The 15311-nt window shown below is 42.8% G+C and overlaps 1 protein-coding gene across 1 annotated transcript; it reads left to right on the top strand.

Annotated features, from left to right (window-relative positions):
- The first annotated feature begins 3436 nt into the window (after nucleotides 1-3436).
- c1ql3a (complement component 1, q subcomponent-like 3a) lies at nucleotides 3437-8081 on the top strand. The gene is made up of 2 exons (XM_035741656.2): nucleotides 3437-4742; nucleotides 7592-8081. The coding sequence occupies exons 1-2, from the start codon at nucleotides 4155-4157 to the stop codon at nucleotides 7769-7771; spliced, it is 768 nt and encodes a 255-aa protein (XP_035597549.1). The 5' UTR covers nucleotides 3437-4154; the 3' UTR covers nucleotides 7772-8081.
- Nucleotides 8082-15311: the final 7230 nt, after the last annotated feature.

Genomic DNA, 15311 nt, shown 5'->3' with positions numbered 1-15311 from the left:
GTTTAGGAAGGAGAGCAGGCCATTTTGGAGAGAGGGGATGAGGGAGGGTGAGGAGAGAGGAGTAGGCCATTTGGAGATGTTCATATCCGACCCCTCCAGCACTCCCTGGTGACTCCTTGTCTCCACTGTAGTGAGACAGGTTGTGTAAAGGCAGCCACTGCAGCCCGAGTGGATGGAGGGATTTTAGACGGCTTTAAAGGGTCTTAACTGCATCTGTAGTATCCTGCCCTCGAGGGGAGTAGAGGGGTATAAAGTCACTGACTGTTACCTTTTCCTGCATTTGCTCTTCTTAGTCTTGTTTTCTAACACAGGGATATGTATCCTCACTGTCTCTTGTGGTCAATTGTACATGTTCGCTGTCTACGAGCTATGGGAGCCAGCAGTGGCCAAAATGCCCCCAGAGCTCATTTTTATAAAGGATAACAAGTAGCTTTAAACAATGGGGTGGCCATGTACCTCAGATATCAGTCATATGGGACATAACACTGAAACAATATGGCGTCCTAAAGTTGCAATCCACGATAGTCTGGTACGGTGCTCGGTCATAATCCACTTTGTAAAACCGTTGTCCAAGTCTTTTCAATGACCTGGACATACTGGAGTATTTTCATTGTTCCATTTTTGTCAAGTGTCTTTGAAATACGTCCGCAACTATCTGGGACAAGCCATAGAATAGCCATTGATAGACTGAGTCTTTACTGAAAGTGTTATTTTTAAACGTGCCTCGGAAACGCACGCTTCCTGACAGCTGTCCTTAACATTTCAGCTTAATAATGTCAATGAAAAGAATGTACTCCTTTTGTTATGCTTTTATCAAGCCATGCGCCAGATGCCACAATATACTGTACGTTACATGTGTTCTGTTTTCAATATTTTAAATAAAGCAATCCGTTTGGTTTGAGTTTAGATTTTGGTGCAAATCTGCTGTATAACTTTGATAACCCCGATGGGTGTGGTTTCTAGGAGAGTTAAACACTGAACTTGTGGACACGCAGCAAGTCAGTCATGGAGATCACACACCCTAAGACGACCATGTCACGCCTCACACACCTGTCCTACACACACACACACACACACACCTCCCCTGTTGTCATGACGGCGGGTGGAGGGAGGCGATGAGATCTCCTTAGAACTGACCTTTCAGCGGTGTCTCCTGGTAACCAGCTGATGACTCTTAGGATGGTGTGTGTGTGTGCGTGCGGGTGTGGATGGGCGTGTGTGTCAGTTGGCCGCCGTGGGGCTGCCTGTCCTGCTCGTTCACACACCACGCTCACAAGCACAGCGGGCACATCTGTCCATCTCTTAGAGCCGACGCAACAACTCAGAAGATGGAGCTGGAGACCCGACACGCATCCACACACCCCCTCTGCTCTCTCACACACACACACCACTCACCTCGCCCCATCGTGCCAGCATACCCTTTACCCATTCCTCCTCAGTGCTACTCGATGTCTCTCATACCTGTCTCCAAACACTGTCTATGCTACCTTCTCTCCGTTCCTCATTAACACCAGTAAATCATCCTCTTCTCCTTATCCAAACATCACTCTGTCCCCTGTGTTCATCCACAGCCTGTCTCCCTCTCCAATCTACTCTCTCTGCCCCATTGTCTTCTAACTGGTGGCATCCCTTCTACATGACGCATGTCCCTCAACCAACAGTGCAGATGGATTCGTCACACTTTCCAACGTACGACAATGCCCTCTGCCCTCTATGCTCTTCCTCCTCCATCCTTCTCTTCACTATACAATACTTTCTGGTTGTTATGCTCTTCCTTCCTCTTACTCCTTCAGTCTGGTCAGAGGGTTTAATCTGATCCCTCAAAAAATCTGAACAATTACAAGTCCAAAACAGGGTGTGGTTTTTAAACTTTGCAAAAGCTATTGGCAATTCATTACTGTCTGAGAGTTTAGAACCAATCCATCTATTTGTGGATCTAGAATAATGGCAACCTGACCCATTCTCTACAGTGGTTCAATTGTGTTGTCAGCCTCCATTAGAATGGGAGGACTGGCCTGAGAAATGGAGCTCGTCAAGGGAAATGCATCATTATGCGAACGGTGGATCAGTCAACGACAACAATGAATCTATGACCTTTTCCAACTATTGTTGTTTTAAGTTAAAACTTCACCATGCTGCATTGGAATAGATTTGATTCTGGCCCCCTCTTTGATTTTGGTAAAAGTCATTACCTCAACGTTTTGTTTTTTAAGCTCGTTTTTATTTCCTTTCTGCTACTCCTTCCTTTAAACAGATGTTATTCCTTCGTTCCTTCTTCTCAATTCATCTCACGGCCTCAAGGACACAATAGGTCCCCAGCTAACCAAGGCCATTGATTTTCACTGGGTGATTTATAGGGTCCAGTGTGTGTTAGGGTAGACCTGATTGGCTAGGGAACCTGCTCTATGCCACCTTAATGGGTGAAGAGTCGTGGATGGCATATGGCCGATTTGGTGCCTACAAGCACCTATGCCACCCAGACCATGCCAATCTATAGAATATGAGTACCAGAGAACGTGTGTGTGTGCGTGCGCAAAATCGGTCTTGGGTGGCCTTAAACAGTGAAATATTGTCACAGCCACCTTTTTTGGTCCCAGCGTTACGTCAAAGCTCTTCAGACAGGACGTGCTGCTTTTATGCATCTAGCAAATCGTTATCCTTATGACCTGCGGTCTGCACACAGAAGAGTGCGCAGTGTGCAGGGCTTTGCGCACATCCAAGTGCAACACAGCAATCGTGTTTGTGGTAACAACCTGTTGAACGTGTGAAAGGAGCGTAAAGAATATCACCTAAACTGTTCAAATGTGTACCTCATATTTACCTTGAATACCAGGGCCAAGCAGCAATAAGCTACATTAGGATATAGTTTGTGCTTACCACAGCAATGTGCTATAATTTATCTTCTGCTGTTATGATATTGACAGAAGTGTCATTATAATGATCGCCCTGTTTACCTTCGAAGCTCCTTGTCAGGGACTTGTTTCATGTATCAACTAAGTGCTCTCAATAATATTGTTTTTTTTGGGGCGGTATAATACCCCGGAACCATAGTTTGATTTAAAGGACATAAGAGTCCGCGACCAGCGATTGCCTCCTCGTGGCTCCTGATGTCCTAGTTTGAGTTACAGGAATGTAACCATGTATTAATCATGTTTACGTGTAAATCATAAGTGCTGTATTGATTGTAGTCTAAAGAAACACATAGAGATGTTGCCACATAGACCTGAGTAAACGCTAAAGTCAAAATAATCCAATGTGTCTAAGCTTGAAACATGTATATCCTCTTTAGCAGTGATTAATGCCATCTTTGTCCAAGGCCTGATTGCATCCTTCCAAGCCTCTCCTCCTCCTAGTGATGCCAAGTCTGAGTTTTGGACCGAGCGAGATATCAAGATAAAGGAATGGGTGGTGTTACTCTGCACTATATTTCCATCTTTTATAAGACGGTGCACTATCTTGCCCTCCCTCTCTGTTTTTTCTTCTCTCTCTGTGCAGTGCAGAGTACTGCGCATACAACTCTGTAAGCTACGCGCTCTGATCAGAGGCACTCCGCTCTTCACACAGGGCTTAATGACATTACCAGCGGTTTATAGAGTCGTGCTTACACCTATGCTGCTATTTTTTAACAAACTCTGGACTGTGTACACAGTGGTAGACTTTTAGACCAGTTGGCTTTGGATATAAGCTGTGGATCGTTGGAGAATAAAGCAGAGAAAGGAGTGCGTTCTCCCACCGAAGTGTTTTTGTGTACTACGCGTCCACACGTGGCTGCTTACAGCAGGGCTTTAAAGTACAGCCGCCACCTCACAGATGCTGAAGACGGTGTTTTTTTTAAGCACTGACGACTTAAAGCGCGAGCAGCCAGGAAAAGGGCTGAACTTTCCGATTCGGTGAGACTTAAATAAGCAAACATCAGCACAAAAAGTAAAGAGCGGAAAGAAGAAAAAAAGACGCGCAGGGGGCTTGGCCCAAAAAAAGTTAATTACCATTAACTTACCAACAAACCAATATTGGCTGTATATTTTTTTTCTTTTTAAAAGCGTACCTCATCAACCACCAAGATTTCACCCAAAAGCAGACAAGAGGATCGCCCTGCGCTGACGAGACTGGTCGGCAGGAAGCGGCTAATAGCGGCTGGAGTGCTTGGAGTCGTCATGGTGTTAGTGCTGGTGATTCTGATCCCAGTTCTGGTTAACTCCGCTGGAACTTCAGCGCACTATGAGATGCTGGGAACCTGCAGGATGGTATGTGATCCATATGGAACCAAGTCACCGACCGCTACGGCAGACACGGTGCGAGCGGACAACAGCCTCATGCAGTCTTTACCAACTTTTATAACAGGTCCGAAAGGGGAACCGGGCCGCCCGGGGAAGGCTGGACCCAGAGGCATCCCAGGTGATCAGGGCCCGCCCGGTCCGATGGGGCCACCCGGGGAGAAGGGGGAACCGGGACGGCCTGGACTACCGGGGCCACCGGGACCCAATGCCGCGGCGGGGGCTATCAGCGCGGCTACGTACAGCACCGTTCCCAAAATCGCGTTTTACGCAGGCCTTAAAAAACAGCACGAGGGCTACGAGGTGCTGAAATTCGACGACGTGGTCACTAATCTGGGGAACCATTACGACCCCACAACCGGGAAGTTTACCTGCTCCATACCTGGGATATACTTCTTCACTTATCACGTCCTGATGCGGGGAGGGGATGGAACCAGCATGTGGGCAGATCTCTGCAAAAACAATCAGGTATGGACCGGTGCACAAAGAATTACGCACACACTGAGGCACATATTGTTGTAGCCTTTGTGTGTTTATTGGCAAATATAATGTTTAAACCTTTGTCACTTGTCACTGAACTGGCGTTCGAGTGATCTCTTTTTTGTTTCATGGGAAAATAAGTAGGAACCGAAAAGTGACCAAATGCATAAACCATTAAAACAGACAATGCTCAACATGATAAATACAATGCTATTAGCTTATTTCATGAGTGTAGCTGAAGTCAGTTTTACGCATGTATAAATGTTTCTATTTAAATAATCACTCCAGCATATATAGTAGTAGCCTTTTGGCTAAAGCCAGGCGACAATAAAACGAAAGTGACACTTTTACCCACTCAAACATTGCGTTGAACTTCCTCAGTCATGCCCGTGTGCGCGCTGACAGGAGGCGTGTGGATGCTTCATTGAAGATGCTGGGTGTAATTGATGCAAACGGGGAAAAAATTGCAGCAAAGATTGTCCATTGTTATCATAATACATTTTCAACACTAATTGGGTTAATGAGTTGACATTGGTTTGACATTCAATTTTTTCCTAAGACTGAATTATTGAGATTAACGAAACGAAACAAATCTCTATTTTACTTTTCACACCAATTCGAAAAGTTTTTTTAAAGGCCAAATAATAACATGTATTATACCCTTTCCTGTATTTTTGACTTGATTACATTATGCTAAATCTGATAGAAGATCATCCTAACAATTGTTTATTATTTTCATTTCAAGTTAAAAAAATAAAAAATAAAAGAAATAGGCCTATCATATTTATTTTTTACAAAAAGCATTATTATTATTATTATTATTATAAAATCCTTAATCATAATATAATTAGAATATGTAGATTTAGCAATATATTGTTACTCACATTGTATATGGCTACAAATCATATTTTATCTCCTTTTTCAACAGTGCTTCAACGATCAGAATTTACAGAATCTGCTCATAATACTAGCTGCTGTCAGAGAGCACATCTAATCCCTATTCCCTCGGGACATCCCGTGTCACCAAGCCACTGTGAGTCTCCTCGACTCACAGAGCCCGCTTCGCCATGCGCATCTCCCTGTCAACGGCGACTGCGCTCGGTGTTGCGGGCGACCAGGCAGCCACTTAGGCTGAAGCCCGCAGCTCATTCTGCACAACACAGCTACAGTACGGGCCAATCAGTTCGCAGCACAGACAGACAGGTTCATCTGAAGCAAAAATTGTACTTTTGGTGTGTAAAAAAAAAAAAAAAAAAACAGACAAAAAACTAAGACTCTGCAAAGAGGCTCTGTGTTTTGTTTTTCTTGTCACAATCCAGTGTTTGCAAACAGCATGCTGTGCTGAGGACAAGTAGAGGTCAAGCGTGAGCTAAAGCAGAAATAAACAATTACAAATAATACAATAAATTCTTTATTTATTCACTCACTCAGATAATTAAAATAATTTTGGATTACACTAAAATATGCCTTTAGGCACGAGCGTTTACAGTATGATTTTAAAATAAAGTCGTTAAATAATTCAGATGCTATTCATCATTTTATTATAGTGAAATAACAGGGCTTGCTGTGCATGCCTTTAGTGGCATTTAAAGGTTGTTCTCCATTTGAATCTCCACACACAGAACATCAAAATAGTGTTAAGCAAACAGTGGATTTATAGCAAATTCCCTCATTTACAGTCTCATGTTACACCTTACAAAGGTGTCTGAGGAGACTCGTTTGAATAAACAACAGCCCACAATTCCCTGCTATGTTTCACTTTCTAGATCGTAATGATATTCATGTTCATCAATCAATGAAGACTGATGATTAGGCTAATTAGGGCGATATTGCCGAACAATTTCTGGTTGATGACAGGTCTGGATAGGTGTAGCCTAATTGGGCTTAGGCCTATCCTTCATATGGAAGTCTACCATCCCCTTTCTCTATGTGATGTTGATATAACGTTTTTATTGGTGGTTTTAATTCATTGTGGTATTTTGTTATCTCGCTCAAATAGTTGTTTTAGCAATAGTTAGGGTCAGAATGCAGAATTCAAGGCTCTTCCTGATTTTGAAATCGTCCTGACAAGCCTCTGGTGTCCGGGTCGGCCTATTGTGTATTGTAGCTGTCCATGGGGCTGAAACAATGATCGCCTCTTCTTTATAATCTACATCGGAAGCAAGACCAAGTCCTACCCTATGACTCTAATATGTTGTTTTTAGACGAGTGAGCAGTCCACTACAGTACTGCAATTTGGAGTCATAAACATTAGATTATGTACTCATGTTGTATAAAAACTCCCCAGAAGGCAATTCAATTAAGTTGCATACTCACATAAAAGGAATCTTTAATGTCATTTGCATTAAACATTTATGAAACTAAAGATAATGTTCTTGTAAAAAATGTAAGCAAACTTGTTAGTGTTAATCCCACACAATATTTGAAGTTAACTGATAACTGAAACATTGCTAGTCTGGCAACCTTCGGGGTGGAGAACCTGTTATGGGACTCCTTGGGTTAAGGTGCTGATTCTATTCCATTCAATACGACTTTAATTATCCACTCAAGGGAAATTAAGAAAGGCATATTGCATATCAACATGGCTATTCTCCTCTAGGCTTGAGCCAGTGCCACAGTAAGTTGATGGCATTTAACTATATACACCTGTCTCCATTACCCTGTAGGTTTGAGCCAATGCCATGTGTTCATGATAACAAACTGTGTCTCCATACATTCCCCTCTAGGTTCAAGACAGTGCTAACTGTACCCATTACTCCATTCCCTTGTGGGTTGGAGACAGTGTTAACTAATTATATACATGAACTAACTATGTAAACATGTCTCCAACCCTCTAGGTTCGAGCCAGTGCCATAGCCCAGGACGCTGACCAGAACTATGATTATGCCAGTAACAGTGCCGTGCTGCATCTGGAGCCTGGAGACGAGGTCTACATCAAACTGGACGGGGGCAAGGCCCACGGGGGCAACAACAACAAGTACAGCACCTTCTCTGGATTCATCATCTACGCAGATTAGCTAACAGACCTAGCCTCAAAACTCAGTCAACCTACAGCCTCACCTCTCAGTCAACCGACAGCCTCACCTCTCAATCATACGGAACACCCTCTCCATGATCTGTCCTATAGTAACTATAGTAACTATAGGCCCTAGTTACTAAAGCTACCATAGTGACTAATACTATATTTGAGAGTTGAGGCTATAGGACCTAGCCTCAACTCTCATTCCTCCCGACAACCTCAACCCTCAGTCACCTACTTACAGAACACCCTCTCCATCTATATGATCTAGCTTCAACTTTCAACCCTCAGTCATCTAATATCGCAAGCCCCCCAGATTGTATGGAAGGCTGTAGAGGGTGGGTGTTTCACAACGACAGAGTAATTGAGTTTTGTCCAATCCTGCAACTGGATCCAAAGCTGCCTGAGGGAACTGCCTGTGTGTAAAGAAAATGAAAGAAGAATTGAAGAAGAAGAGTTACGGAAGGAAAATGTCAAAACATAAATTGTAAGTCAAACAGAAGTGCTGGCCTTCATTATTCTACCACCAAAGCAGTAAACTAGTGTACATCTTTGTTTGTGTAGCTATATAAACGAAGCCTAGTCGTGTGATGACGAGAGTTTTTATGAACACAGAACCAGATGATTGTTTGCAATAACCCACATAAACAAACCATAATTGTCCTTGCTGTGCGTGACGTGTTAAAACCGAAGGCAATACAATACTTTCTGAGGGTTGCCAAGCAACTCGGATGCTTACATGTTGGAGAAAGGTTGGTTGTGTTGTTGTAGGGTTGTAGTGAGAGGGGGGACGATGACATCATCTTAAATCTGGTTTCAGTTCATGGTTGGGAATGGACTGTGTATATGGTGAAGTCTCTACTAAGCTCTATAAATAGTCATTCCTTTCCCTTATTTAATTAAGTAGACTTTAAGGCCTTATTTAAAAAATACCTTCAACATCATATTTAAAGGGATAGTTCCTTTATGGCAGAGCTGCTTTCTTATGGTTATAGCAGACACAGCCTTTTTGTTTACAAAAGCTACACATGGTTTCTATACATTTTTAGAAAAAAAAGGTGCTATCTAGATCCTAAAAGAGTTATTTGACTGTCCCAATAGGAGAACCCTTTGAAGAACAATTTTTGGTTCAAGGTAGAACCCTTTTGGGTTCCATGCAGAACGGGTTCTAGTTGGAACAACAAATGGTTCTAGTTGGAACAAAAAGGGTTCTCCTACGGGGACAGTTGACAAACCCTTTTGGAACCCTTTTTTCTAAGTGTACAGTATGTATACTTTTTCTGAAGGTCAAGCCTAGACTGTTTAGTGGTTAGGTCCACTTAGAACCACCTTGTTTTACACTAGATGAATCATCGAGTGCTGTGTGGGAGTGGCGCTACCTGACGTGAAACAATGCTTAGCCCCATTAGTTCAGCACAACAGTGTGAAGTTACAGTATTGGAATGCTACTGGAGGAAGGCACTATGCAGAACTACGAGTATGACTACTATGTAAATGTATATGTATGTATCCTAAAGAAAGTTTAACGAGAATGTGGATAGCACCACTGAATTATTGTGTAAATATTGTAGTGATTATGAAATTGTTCTTATTTTTCGCCCCTATAAATGTACAAAACTGTTGAAAGAAAGAGCACGGGTTGGATAACCTACCGCTTCGTATTAGAACCATAGTCTAACTTAATGGGACATGCAGTACCAGTCCTATACTTACTGATATGTGTGTGACTATGTCTGCGTCTGAGATGGCACACTATTCCCTATATAGTGCACAGCTTTTGATCCGAACCCTATGGGCCCTTGTCAAAAGTAGTGCACTATATAGAGAATAGGGTGCCATTTCAGACACAGGCTATTAGATCAGGACACGTTGTTCTATTGTATTCCCTGGACACACTTCACCTGTGTACTGTTTACTCAAATCATGTTGCCATTAAATGGACAAATCGAATCAGATTATCAGATTCCTGTCTTTATTTATTTTTCTGATTTAGTAATATGTATTAAGATACAACCATTGAAACAACTGTCTGGATGGGTGCTCAGTCCTCACTGGGTTGGTTGGAGGGGATAAAGGAGTGTCCTCAAACTTTAATCAGATAGAATGTCAATGTTTCAACTCACCAAACTTTCTGTCTGTGAAGGGTGGTCAGTTACACAGGAGAGTAAAGTCACTGAAGTGTTCAGTCGATTTTAAGTAAAGGCATCCTCACATGTAATTCCTGCACGGTAATTGTGCAAGTCTTGTAGAACTCAGAACGTGAGCTTCTACAGTTCAGCCACAGTGTTTCTCCTCCAGGAGGTCTCACAGTATGACAACGGATGTAGCCAGTTCTTAAAGAAACGAACCAACCCACACTTTCCTCAGTGGTTGAATTGTTCCCCATCTGTGCCTCTTGGGAGTGAATGGAAAATTCTGGTACACCAAGTTCTGTCCATTAGGAGTGAGGATTATTTGGTCATGGGCATAGGTTAGTACTTGTCACTGACTCTCTCTACATCTCTTATAGAGACACATAGAGCTTGATTCAAGCCGTGTCGCTGAATTTAAAGGTAATCTCCGACATATGCAGCATTTACTGTCTCTGCTAACGTGGGAACCATTGCCTTTAAATGTATTTTGCACTGTGGCGCAGCTCTTCCGCACTACGGATTGAATTGAGCCCTTATATTTGCTTTGTTGTGAGTCACTCTGGCTCACCGCAGAGTTCCAAAGGGCCATATGGGCACTTTAGAAGTCATCTGAGTGGAAAACAACATTGGACAGACTCAGACAGAGAGAGGGGAGAGAGGAAGAGAAGAATGGAGAGCGTGAGGGAATAGGTGAAGGAGAATGGTGTCAGGGAGGACAATGCGACAGCCTCACACCTCTGTTAGCGCTCCAGATGGGGCGTTGGTCTGGCCGGTGGTACAGATGTCAGATCTTAATTTGAGCCAGTTCGCTGCGGCAGGAAAACAATCCTGCATCAACAGGAAATGAATTATTATGTGGATTATAACTATTGGACATTTTCGTATTGTATGGGTTAATACATTTTTTTGTAAGAGAAAATCAAGTCTGAAATGTAAAAGTGGAAATAAGAAACTCCAGAAGCCTTTTTAAACCTCAAATAAACTACAAGTTTGACATTTCCTGCATTTCAGGAAATATCTCCTGCAACAGGGTGATCAAATTAAGATACTTCATCTGTACAGGGGAGGGGTGTGTCTGGTTATGGACAGGACAGGACAGAACACAACTTGACATCTTGATTTATTCCTTTAACTTCCAGCAAACTCTGTTTACGAAACAACATTCCCACTCTATACAACACAGCAGGGGTCAATGGTTATACACAGACAGGGTTATGTAGTCAATATTGAATATTACATAATGTTATATTGATAAATGACTGCATTGTCATGGCTTGTTAGTATGGTGGTGATTAAAAACATCTGTCTATGCACAATGCTGCTGTTTTGGGGAGATTTCCCTTCAGAAGGTTTTTGAATCCTGAAAGATTTATTTTGTACTGTCAGAAAAAGGTGAATGAAATATTCACAGAATCCTGGCTGTTCCATTATCTGATCATGCAGTACTAATTTAACCACACCCCCCAGGCTCAATTGCTACCACCTTATGTTGGCTGGGGACGAGATTTGTCCTATAGGCAAGTAAACATCATTGGATGACGTAGTAATGACAGCAAATTATATTTGTAAATTTGAAGTGAATTTAATGTTTAGATTATTAAAACGTCGTCCTGGAGGTGAGATTGGGCCAATCAGTGAGCTGTGGGTCAAAGGTCATGACACTTTGTGAGGTCAGAGTGATTCCCAAATGACCCTGCAGGAACACGTACCAGGATGGTAACAATACCACACATAGACATACCTCTGAGGACGATCTGTGATATCTACAGCCTTCATGCAACATGTCCGTACACTGGTGATCAAAGCGTCTCTTCTTACACACACACACACACACACACACACACACACACACACACACACACACACACACACACACACACACACACACACACACACACACACACACACACACACACACACACACACACACACACACACACACACACACACACCAAATGGAGTGACCTTTTACTCTCAGGTAATCAATAACATCCTCAGCGTCTTCAGTACGGGGACTTTATTAATCATTATAATGACTCTGATGTTGACAGCCTCTATATGCCACATGAAAGAGGAGTTATATCACACAATTATCTCAGAACTGCAGCTAACACAGTCAGATTTCTCCTCATTACTCGTTACAAATCACAATTGCTTCTTCAAACCAACAACTCCGTCAATAAATGGATAAATGAAAAAGATGCTATGTCAGCGCTAGTCACTCTGCACATACCAGTCCGCTAATCTCTCCTAATGTGTCATCAGACATACGTCTGTTACATAAAAGATACTTACTTCCTCAATCCAATCAAATCAGACTTTCTTTTCCCTTCATTCACAAGGAACCAACCAAGGACATCTGTCTGTGACGGGTTTAAACTTTGTGTTCCTTCCTTTCTTCCTTCTGTGTCTTTTCTTCTCCTGATGGCCAGCTTTAATAATGATAATGTCCAGGTTGGGATTGCTCCTATGTGGCCGTCAGACGGTCATTTGTCACACAGAGTCCTGCCTAGCGGAGCCACCTGTTCAGAAGGCTGCTGGCTGTCTGGCTGGCTGTGTGTGTGTATGTGTGTGTCTTTTTCTCACTGTACGTGTGTGTGTGTGTGTGGGTGTGTGTGTGTGTGTCTGTCTGTGTGTGTGTGTGTGTGTGTGTGTGTGTGTGTGTGTGTGTGTGTGTGTGTGTGTGTGTGTGTGTGTGTGTGTGTGTGTGTGTGTGTGTGTGTGTGTGTGTGTGTGTGTGTGTGTGTGTGCGTGTGTGTGTGTGCTGGCTGCTCATGTCCTTCATTATGAGCTGTCTATCCCAGACCCCATTAATTACACATCAGTTACCAGCAGGAGACAGGGGACACTGGACATCTTAGTTTGACTGAAACCCAGCCTACAGATCATACACATACAGGTACACGTGTGAGACTCACAGTCTATATCTGATCTGAACCAACACCACAATAATATTCTATTCCGATGCCGTCCTTCGTCTCCTCGTCTCCAGTATATTGTGCTGTCCTATAAAGTACCCATCCTCCCTCTCCTTTTTCTGAGCCCCGTGTACTCTATTGCCCAACCCGAGATCTACCAAGTGTAAAAATAACACGGTCTACAAAGTTGGTTGGAAGACATACTGTCACGGTCTTCTTCCTCTTCATCTGAAGAGGAGAGGCGAGAAGGATCAGAGGACCAAAATGCGGCGTGGTATGTGTTCATAGTGAATTTTAATAAAGAGAACACTGAACACTGCAACACTATACAAAAGAGTAACAAAAACAATGACGACCGTGAAGCTACAAATGAGACCTGTGCTGACACAAGCCACTAACATAGACAATCACCCACAAACAAACAGTGCAACCCAGGATACCTAAGTATGATTCTCAATCAGAGACAACTAATGACACCTGCCTCTGATTGAGAACCATACTAGAAATCCCAAATCATAGAAAATCAAACTCACGACCTGACCAACTCACGCCCTGACCATACTAAATAAATACAAAACCAAGGAAATAAAGGTCAGAACGTGACACATACAGACATTATCGATACGATTTTTCCGGTTGACGTCTTCTTGGTACAGACAGCCCTGTGTCAGGACTGAGGACAGAACAGCTGAATATACCGATCTTAATTTGAGCCAGTTTGCTACAGCAGGAACATAATCCTGCAGTAACAGGACATATTAATTGTTACGTGGATTATAATTAATGGACATTTTTGTTGGGGTTTATACATTTTTTCTAAGGGAAAATAATGTCTGAAATTTCAAGGTGGAAATTACATTACTTCAAACTTTTTAAACCTCAAGGTGGAAATAAAAATAAACACGTTTTACATTTCTCCTGCAACAGGGTGATCCAATTAAGATCGTACATCTGTACGGTCTCCAGTCACAAAATCACAATAGGAAACAATGTCCACATTAACAGAGAAACCTGCAGGTCAGAAGATAGATAATAGAAGAAGTGTTAACACACACACACACACACACACACACACACACACACACACACACACACACACACACACACACACACACACACACACACACACACACACACACACACACACACACACACACACACACACACACACACACACACACACACACACACACACACACACTCACACTCACACTCACACTCACACTCACACTCACACGCACACGCACACGCACTCACACACTCACACACACACAAAGCTCATTGAAAAGATACCCTTAAGTGCCATTACTGCAGAATGGGTCTCCGGGACAGAAACCAATATAAATTGATAAATATGCCAAGGGAATATGCTGGGTGTCATTTATCTAGCGGAGCAGCGCTCAAAGATTCTAGGTCTAGAGTCTGGAGGAGAAGCCTGAAATCAATCTGTATGGTTATTTCTGAGTGCTGTTATATCTGAGGGGCATCTGTAATGTTGACATGTTGTCCTGCTTAGGCCTATTATATAAGGAGCACAGACAGCCAGTCACAGACAGACAAGGCCAACAGGCAGGATAGTCTCCCCAGAATAATCCACTCTCCATGGCTGCGCTCAAAATTATTACCGTCGTTGGGTAACAAGTTATGGTTTCAAGGTACATTGCAGCCAATCCAGTAACGTAACTGGTAAACATTTGAAAGTGACCCAAGTAGCCTGTGTGGAATAGGAACAGTTGACAACAAAAGCACAAATGGTCGTAACATTTATAAAACCTCATCTTTTTTTGCACGGCGGTCATTGGAAACAGATTGAACTATCCTTTAAAAATAAGACATCACAATGGAAACCTCTGATCAATATTTGATTCAATGAGAACTGCCTGTGCAGTGTTATGGTGTATCGTGACTCAAACTCATTCATAGGTTTATTTAAATTTCAATGAATAGTTCTGTCTGGGGAATGGGCGAGAAAGCCTGAGAGAAAGAGAGAAGAGAAAGAAAAGGGAGGAACGAAATAGAAGGGGAGGAGAGAAAGAGATGATAGAAAACAAGAAAGGAGGATTGCATTAATCAGAAGGTAAATCGATGGCTGTGTGTCACATTCAGGAAGAAGCTATGTCTGTATGTGTCTTTCCAGAGTGAAAAAAAATGCCCTGCGAGTTGTGTGTGTGTATGCGTGTGTGTGGGTGTAACAGTGTCAATGCTCACCCCACACCACCCCTTTACGCACGAATGCAATCACACACACACACACACACACACACACACACACACACACACACACACACACACACACACACACACACACACACACACACACACACACACACACACACACACACACACACACACACACACACACACACACACACCCTTCCAATGTTTTTAATCAGGAAAGGTCAGAGCAGAGAGAGCAGAGGGGGGATGTGAGGTGTTTAAATAAGAGGCAAATTATAACGATGAGAGAGAGGAGGGCTGAAGAACAAAC

Source organism: Oncorhynchus keta, chromosome 28, assembly GCF_023373465.1.
Source record: "Oncorhynchus keta strain PuntledgeMale-10-30-2019 chromosome 28, Oket_V2, whole genome shotgun sequence".
Taxonomy (NCBI): domain Eukaryota; kingdom Metazoa; phylum Chordata; class Actinopteri; order Salmoniformes; family Salmonidae; genus Oncorhynchus; species Oncorhynchus keta.
Note: the sequence above shows the minus strand (reverse complement) of the source record. Positions and strands in the feature narration are given on the sequence as shown.